This window comes from Anastrepha ludens, chromosome 4 (genome assembly GCF_028408465.1).
Source record: "Anastrepha ludens isolate Willacy chromosome 4, idAnaLude1.1, whole genome shotgun sequence".
NCBI lineage: Eukaryota > Metazoa > Arthropoda > Insecta > Diptera > Tephritidae > Anastrepha > Anastrepha ludens.
Genome location: NC_071500.1, coordinates 90,871,387 through 90,880,137, shown reverse-complemented (window position 1 = coordinate 90,880,137; position 8,751 = coordinate 90,871,387). Strand labels below are relative to the sequence as shown.

Sequence of the window (8,751 nt, the reverse complement as noted above, 5' to 3'; positions counted from 1 at the left end):
ATTTCGAACCATTTAATATTTCAAACACTCGGTACTTCGTAATATTTTAAGAGTCCCTCGAATTTCGAATTAACGAGAGTCGACTGTACGCACAAACGGACTCGTATAATGTAATTGAAATGTACATTGCATTTCAGATTGTTTTCCGACTCTGAAAATATGTCTACATATGCACATATGTACTTGTGCGTACAAATAGATCTGATACATACAAGTAGAGCCATACATACACACATATACATATGTACATATACATATACATATGTCATTACTAAGTGGTGTATTCCACTTCGCAGTGCAGCATGCAGTCAAGTGCTTAAATGAAAAAAGTATGCTTAATGGCTCCCTAAAACTCTCAAAACACACTAACAAAAGAAGGCAAACAAAAAAAAAAGGTTTGTTTTTTGATCTCTCTACATTGGCTCCAACAAGGGATGTTTTGCGCCTGCGCAAACGTATAAAAAGCCGGTGCTTGAAGTCACAGAACATCATTCGTGGAATTGCATTGCAGCAACAAACTACAAAGTAAAGAGCTCCCAGCTTTTCTTGCAAAAATCGTAAAATTCTAAATACAGAAAAAGAAAACAGAAATGTCTTACACTACGCCACTGAACGCTAGCAATGCCAATACTTGGGCTGAGCAAAGTGTCAACAAGCCGCACTACACACCGGGTAAGACGCTGAAAAAGGCCTTCAAGTTATTGTGTCGTGTCTTCAAGCCATCAACATCATTGGGCAAGAAAAGCATTACATCACAGAAAGTGGCGGAGCAGCGTAACAGCAAACAGGCGGAGGAGTCTACGCTCAACTACAGCATACTGACCACATCCTCAACATTTAGCGTAGAAGAGTATGAGAATGATCTGAATGAATTGGCTGAGTTGCAGGCTGCAGCTAATAGGGCGAACGCTGCTGAGTAATCATTGGACGACTGCTGATTGATATTCGTGAATGTCTGTCTGCATATCCTACTGGCAAGCCGCTAGTGCCTTCAAGGACCTGGTACGTCCATAAATTGCACCGCTACACTCCCACAAGAAACGCTTTTCACAGCTTTAATAGTTTATGGTATAGCTTAGCGTATGTACGCGTGTGATGCAGTCGAACTGCCAACAATCGATCGTCGATGCTAGTTAGTGCCCATAATTCGTTTGCGTGCGAGTTCCTGCTTTTTTTTTGGTGGGAACAAGCCGTGAGCTGGCCTACTTCGAGCGCATTGTCGATGTTCAGTAGCTTTAATTTTTACAAATCATTTGTCTTCCATTTAGTTTTTAAGTAACAAAATATATAGATGTACATATATATTTTTTGATATATTTACATACGAAATTGTATAAAATACAATAATAAAAAAAAGAAAAACAAAAAAACGTTTGTTTTTTAATTTAAAATTTTTCGGGAAAGCTTGCCTTGTTTTAAGTTATTGTTCTCACCTACAACATTCACCGGCTTCCTCTTGCTGGGGAATTGCATTAATTCACTGCTTTTCACTTAACTTTGAGTTTTTTCTCATCCCAGCAACATTGGTATGCATATCGCGTTCGTTTTTCACCGTTAAGGCGATATTATCAACTCTTAATGAATGATTTTTGTTTAGCTCATAAAATTTGTCTTAGTGGAACAGTTTTACATCTCGATGCTTAACAAATTCTTTTCTTTCGTGGCGTGTTGTCACAATAAAAATTTGTGCACGTTGGGTCACCGCGCCGATTGTTTGTTTGATGGCAGGAGGTACTTCGTTTTGTCCTCGTTCACCACCAGACTCATTCGCTTTGCCTCTTTATCCAGTTTGGAGAAGGCAGAACTAACAGCGCTGCTGTTAAGGCCGATGATGTCAATATGATCGGCATACGTCAACAATTGTGCGCTCTTATTAAAAATTGTGCCTGAGCGATAAAGTTCTGCGGCTCGCACGATCCTTTCCAACATGAGGTTAAAGAAGTCACACGGCAGCGAGTCACCCTATCTGAAACACCGTTAGGTATCAATTCCAATTTTGATGTCACTGCTGGTATTGAGCAACCCCACCTTGCATAGCCGAATTGTGAATATTTGATCGATGGTAGAGATATTTGGTCCTGGTATAAAGCCACACTGATAAGGTCCAATCAATTGGTTGATGGTAGGCTTCAGCTTTTCACACAATACGCTCGCTAGAACCTTATAGGCGATATTTAGAAGACTAGTTGCGCGGTAATTGGTACAGATTGCAGGATCAACCTTCTTATGGATTGAGCAGAGCACACTTAAATTCCAATCGGCAGGCATGCTTTCATCCGACTATATTCTGTATAGAAGCTCCACCTTACCAGCTTCTCGCCGCCATGTTTGAACAGCTCAGCCGGCAGTCCGTCGGCGCCCACGGCTTTGTAGTTCTTTTAGCCACGGAACGACAGTTCTGTCGTCAACGATTGGGGTATCGGGATCTTCACATTCTCTGTGACATGCGCAGCTATCACTATTTATTCGAGAAGTGTTCCCTCCATATTTTAAAATTGCTCTGAATGTCAGGCACCAGATCTCCGTCTTTGTCAGGAAAATGCCCCGGTCTTAAAACCTTCTGTAAACCGCCGAACTTTCTGGTAGAATTTTCTGGCGTTATTCCTATTGGCCGGCATCTCAAGCTCCTCGCACTCACGTATTTCGGCCTCTCGTTTCGTCTTGTAGCTTTCCGATTGAGAACACATTCTTTACGTAGTTACTAGATGTATGTTTTTTGCTGTACAGAGGCGTCTACCCTGGATCTAAAACACTGGAAGCGTGTCTTCCATCTATCACAACATGATCGATCTGGTTTCGCGTTTTTCGATCAGGAGACAGCCAGGTAGCTTGGTGTATCTTTTTATGCTGGAATCTGGTGCTGCAGGCTACCATGTTTCGGGCCCCGGTTAAGTCGATCAGCCTCTATCTGTTACTGGATGTTTCGTTGGGCAGGCTGAATTTTTCAACTGTGGGACCAAAATTCTCTCGCCAAGCACGATTTTTATGTCGTGGCGGAGGCGCTCATAGAAGGATCGTCTCTCTCTTGCATCGGGGCGTGGGCGCAATTGAGTAAGATGTTAAAAAATTGAGCGTTGATATTTACTATTGCGAGGCGCTCGTCCACCGGAGTACTTGGCGACCACAACAAATTCGACACCGAATTAGCGCTCCTTTACATGACAGCTAGTAGAAGTCGCAGGGTCCAATGTTTTTCTTGCCTTGCCCTGTCCGTCGCATCTCCTGAATGGCAGTGACGCCAGCCTTAACTCTCACGAGGACATCAACCAGCCGTGCAGAGGCACCTTCCCCTGTAAGGGACCGGACATTCCAGGTGCATGCCCTTAAAATCGTTAGCCTTAGTTCGTTTGCAGGGGGCATCAGTATAGGAAGTTTTCATCAGAGGCTTTTTTAATCTTTTCATTGGTGGGATTTTAAGTGGCGGGCCACAAACCCAGCGCACAACCAGCTTTCCTGGGATGCTTCGCCTTCTTACGTTGGCTCACTCCCGAACGGCTGTTCGGAAGCTGCCCAGAGGATACTTGGGCTAATCCCAGAAGTTGTGAGCTGCTTGAACCATATGCAGAAGAATCGTCCCTGCCACTCCCCAATGAATGGTGATCAGTAACTTTCCCCACTTGCGTTGACTTCTACATATGGAACCATCTACCAAAAGTCAAGCAAGGCAAATACGTTATAGGAGGTGGCACTGGGCCAACAACAACATTAGAGCCACGTCAAAGTAGAAAACGAAGAAGTGATTTATTTGTGAAACAATAGAAAAAAAATCAATTTATTTGTCGTGTTAGAATTATGTATTTATTAAGAACTTTTGAATTTAAATTCATTACGAAATTTCAATTTTCAAGCCACAATGTTTGAATGTAAGTAATACGTTTCGGTATTAAATTGTTTGCTGACATCCAAGGCGAATCTATTAAAGGTGGCATCAGTAAATCAGCTGATTTGTATTTTTTTCTTCCGCCGTATCCATGTGGCTGTCAGCCTGGTATGAAACACGGCGAATTCATTCTTTGCTTTCTAGTTTGGCAGTAAATACTTTGCTTTACCAAATCAAGACGTACAAAACATTGTTATTAGTCTATGCAACCACTTTTAATGAACTCGCCTTGCTGATATCCGACTGTGCACGGCGAAAGGAAAAAAAAACAAATCACCTGGCCTACTGCTATCATCTCTAATAGATTCGCCTCGAAGTCAAGTGATCCAAGTATTTTGACCATTGACGTAAATTCTGCTAAAAATTGGTTGTAAGCGTAGTAAAATGAAAAAAATTCTGAAAAAAAAATTTAAATTTTGAGATTTATTCAACACTGAAAAATTTGTGTATAGAATTCTTTAAAGTGATATATCTTTGCTTATTTCTATATTAGCATTTTTAAAATTAAAAAAAAAATGTTAATGTTATATTTTAGGATAAAATATACTTTGTAAAAAAAAACTTTGGGTAAAAAGTGTACGGATTGGTCAAAATTTTTTGGGACAAATTGTTTGCCATTTTTGAAATGATCCCCGCTCAGATTTTTTTGCAATCCATTCTAATTAATAGTTTAGACTATGCATAGTTATCTCTAAACGTTTCACACTGGGACTCCTCTAACTTTTCTAGCCATGTTTCCAAAATTTTGTCGTCGAAAAGATCTCAAGTCCCATTCGACAGCTTTTCCGTGCTTACTTAACTTATTCCGCTACTGTACAATCGTCAATACATATCTTCTATTGAATTTTCTTTGTTAGAAAGACTAAACCTTGCCATTAAATATGGTATAAAGTTGCATTCAGAGACATTCACGGCTGGCTCATTATAACCTGGTAATTAGTGGCATAACCGCAACCGTAGCAATCAGCTGTTCTCAATATAGACATGAGCATCACTGCAATCGATTATGGGTACCCCACCATAACGCCGTAAGAAGAACCGTAGCCGCATGTATCTATTGAATTTTGGGGTTTCCCCGTTCCCCAACTGTGAAAGACTTTACATTTCTTTTGATATTTGCGGTAAAGCTTTGAATAACAAAAAATTAATTGATTTTGTGCAAAATTATCTGTGTTTTTATGACAAAATGTAAATGTTGTCATTAACTCTGCTTCAATATCAGCTGTTTATGGCTATCCTATGACTAATCGACGAATACTGTAATGTTGCGGCTATCATAGTCGTTATGGTTACCGTGGCTATGACGTTATGGTTACGGCACCACTAATTGTAGCTATATTTTCGCGAGTTTCGGAACTTGTCTAGTCCTCGCAGAACTTGGATTTCATATATTTCTACTTTTCAACTCTTGAATAACCTGCGAATGGTTGTCTGACCCCATCAAATTCGCTGAGAGCCGATTAATAATAATTAATCAAAACAATCCGTTGAAATTCGTTTCCCCACACATTGTGGATCGGTTGACGATATTCATTTCACGTTCTTTGCCGTCGAGTAAACAGCAGTAAATAATTGCCACGACAGTGTTTGTAACGAAAAAAAGAAATGATAAAAAATGATACGACGAACATATTTGCCACCCTTTAACCTGTTGACTGCTAAGATTTGTTCAGTGTTTGTGGCTCGCTTTAGTGTTCGATGTTAACAACATCTTGTGTATTCTGTACTTCGTGACATCTACTACCATAAAATTCTCCAATTAACCTAACTAGGAAATCCTAATAAATTCTAAGCGCTGATTGGCTAGCACTACCCTGCTCATTGCAATCACTAAAACAAGGGTGGTTTTGCGTATGCACAAACGTATAAAAACCCGACATACCAAGGGCCAGAATATCATTCGTAGCACTCCACTTCAGCTAGTAACTACAAAGTAAACTTAAGAATTTGGAACAAATGATTTTCGTCTTGCGAAAATCGTAAAATTCTAAATGTCGAAACAAATTCCTTACATTGAATTATTAAAAATTTGTTAGCTGGAACTCCATATTAAGCGATCAAGGCGTTATGGCTCTCAACGCTCTATTCAGCTACAAGATTTTTTTTAGCTGAACAGAGCCCTGAGAGCCGTTGTGGCCTGGAACGCTTGGTATGGAGTTCTAGCGCAAATAATAACACGGCAAGACGGTAAATCGGCAAGACGGTGAAAACATTCTTAATTTTATTGGGACATACCTTCAAGTCAACAATCCCCGAGCAAGGTGAACAGCAAAGCCCAGAAGTCGTCTGAGAAGCAGAAGAGTGACGAAGCTGACGTTTATATGGACTCCCAACGATGGCGCATTCACCACTTGTCCAACATTCAGGGTAGAAGAGTTTGAGAACGGCCTCAAAGAGTCGTTGGGTTGGCGGCTGTATCTGCTGAAGGAGGCGATCGCTGCTGAATAATCGTTTGGAGATTACTGGTTGATATTCGTGGATGTTGGCACATCCTACTGGCAAACCGCTAGTGTCGGTAGGATCTAGTACGTCCTTAAACCCGCACAGCTTTAATAGTTTATGGTATAGCTTAGCGTATGTATGTGTGTGATGCAGTCGAACTGGCAAAATTGATCGTCAACTTAGAGCCCTTAATTTGTTTGCGTGTGCGTTTCTCCGTTTTGGTGAAACAAACCGTGAGCTGGCCTACTTCTAGAGAGTTGACGATATTGATAGCTTTAATTTTTAAAAATCATTTGTCTTCCATTTTAAAAATCATTTGTCTTCCATTTAGGTTTAAGTAACTAAAAAAAAAAAATAAATAAAAAATATAAAAAAGGAGTCGATAATTTTTCAATTTAAATATCTACGGGAAACCTTGCTTTGATGGGTGGCCGTTATTGAACGTGTGTGCAACTATAATAGTTGCCTTGGTTTTAATGTCCTTTTGCAGTTTTTTTTTGTTCTGGTCGTGGAAAAAAGTAACCTGTTTCCACTTCTTGCTACGTGTACATGCCCCACTCTATTCCATTGGTTTGGGGTTTGATTTTGACTCTGTTACTCTTATACAATGGGTTTTCTAATTCAGCTCTCGGCTACTTGCCGGCCTCCATAAATCGGTACACTAGTTAGCTTCATGGTGAGAAGATTTTTAGAGGTGTAGCAACAGGCCGTTATTCGGCTCTGAGCGAATTCGACAGATATGCCGTCGTCATTCGTTTTCTGTTTCACTTAGCTAAAGCTAAATTTTGTGAAACATAAAACGAATGACGTAGAATCCAAAGTTTTCCTCAACAATTTTTTTTCACTATACCTAATGAGTAAATCTGGTATTTATCATCCTTGAGTTAGCTCGCCGATGGTGAGTGATTACCGTCCGTGTCATCTATTTCTTACCGCGATAGGCTGCATCGACAACTCTGCCCATTTCAACTGGTTGCTTTACCTTTTTTAAATCCTTTGTAAATAGAAGCGAAAATTCCATTTTAATATTATCTTTTGTTAAAAAATGGATATATGCAAATAAATTTTATGTTAATGTCCACCAGTTCACCATTTTCCACTTTTCACCCGATTCACCAGATTCAATAGCTTCACATGCCCACCATTTGCTGCTATGCTCACTTTTCACCAGGTTCACCAGCTTCACATGTCCGCCATTTTCCACATGCACCTCCATCCACCCACTGGGATGTGAGTCACCCCACAAAATGTTTGATGGGTTGTGATTGGTTTATTTCCAGCATCTGGAAATATAAGTAAGTAAGTAAGTAAGTAAATTTATCCCAGTGTATAGTTCGCGTACTTTTTTGAATATACAGTCAACGTCAAAAGAAAATGTACGCCATACATTAACAAATCAAGGACACTACCAAGATCAATTATTTCAACATCCAAATCTGATGAAAAAAATATCCCACCTTCCTTTCTTTTAGAGGCCGACGTCTAAGCCACATTGCTATTATTGCTCTAAAAGAAAATCACTCCTTGTAGAAATGGGATTATTTATTATTACTAGCTTTAACCCGCGGCCCCGCTCGCGTAGGAGTAGTTTTGAGGGATTTAGGATATGTATATAAAAGAATTGCAAACAATAAATTCATAGAAAATAATTTTTTATTAATAACTAATTATAATATTACAATACCCCGCATCCGTTGCTATGCCTCGTTGAATGAAATCAAAACCACCAACCAAAAAAATATCAAGCAAAATTATTTTTATTAATTTACTATCTCAAACCGTTTTTGAACTTTGCATTTGGATCACAGTTGAACAGCTTATGCGGATTATGAAGTCTAGAGTGTGCTATAAATAGTGGGAATAGGAAAAACCAAGATTTTTTAGATTAAATTTAAGCAAATATTCGATTATTAGTGACGAATGAGAGTAGTGGCGCGGCCTGGGGGCTGTGGGAAGGGAGTTCCATCATAAAATCATGCCTATAACCTTCATGGGGTGAAAATATGAATGTATACCATTTTTTACGTCATTTGGTGTTGTCGTTTCGTAGTGATGCGCGGACAACGTACAGAAAGATATGGAAAATAAAAATTTATTTATATGGAAAATAACAATAAATTATCATTTTACAGTAAAAGGAGTACTAGCTGCCTGGGCTTACGGCTCACTGCTCTAATAAGATTATTTTTAGGTTTTAAGCTCCATCGACACATGAATTAATAAAAAAATTAAGTAATGAGGGAATGATATACGCAAGATTATTTATATAGATATTTAAGTAAAGAGACTTATGGTTTAAATCAATTTTCTCAGATCCGCTCTAGTTAAGTAATCTGTCATTTTTTCAATGTTTTCCTGAGAAGGAGTCTTTAGAATTTCCGATGGAAGATGGTTGCTGAAACTTGTGTTCCTGAGATTCGTAAAATGCG

General features: G+C 39.3%; 1 protein-coding gene across 1 annotated transcript; it reads left to right on the top strand.

Moving 5' to 3' along the window:
- The first annotated feature begins 506 nt into the window (after positions 1-506).
- Positions 507-1,282, top strand: LOC128862053 (uncharacterized). Its single transcript, XM_054100454.1, has one exon. It carries the CDS (start codon positions 591-593, stop codon positions 918-920), a length of 330 nt encoding a protein of 109 aa, XP_053956429.1. The 5' UTR covers positions 507-590; the 3' UTR covers positions 921-1,282.
- The last annotated feature ends 7,469 nt before the right edge of the window (positions 1,283-8,751 follow it).

Bases quoted from the DNA above. Each gene is read 5' to 3' on its own strand.
- LOC128862053 (XM_054100454.1), top strand. From the start codon at position 591: ATGTCTTACACTACGCCACTGAACGCTAGCAATGCCAATACTTGGGCT.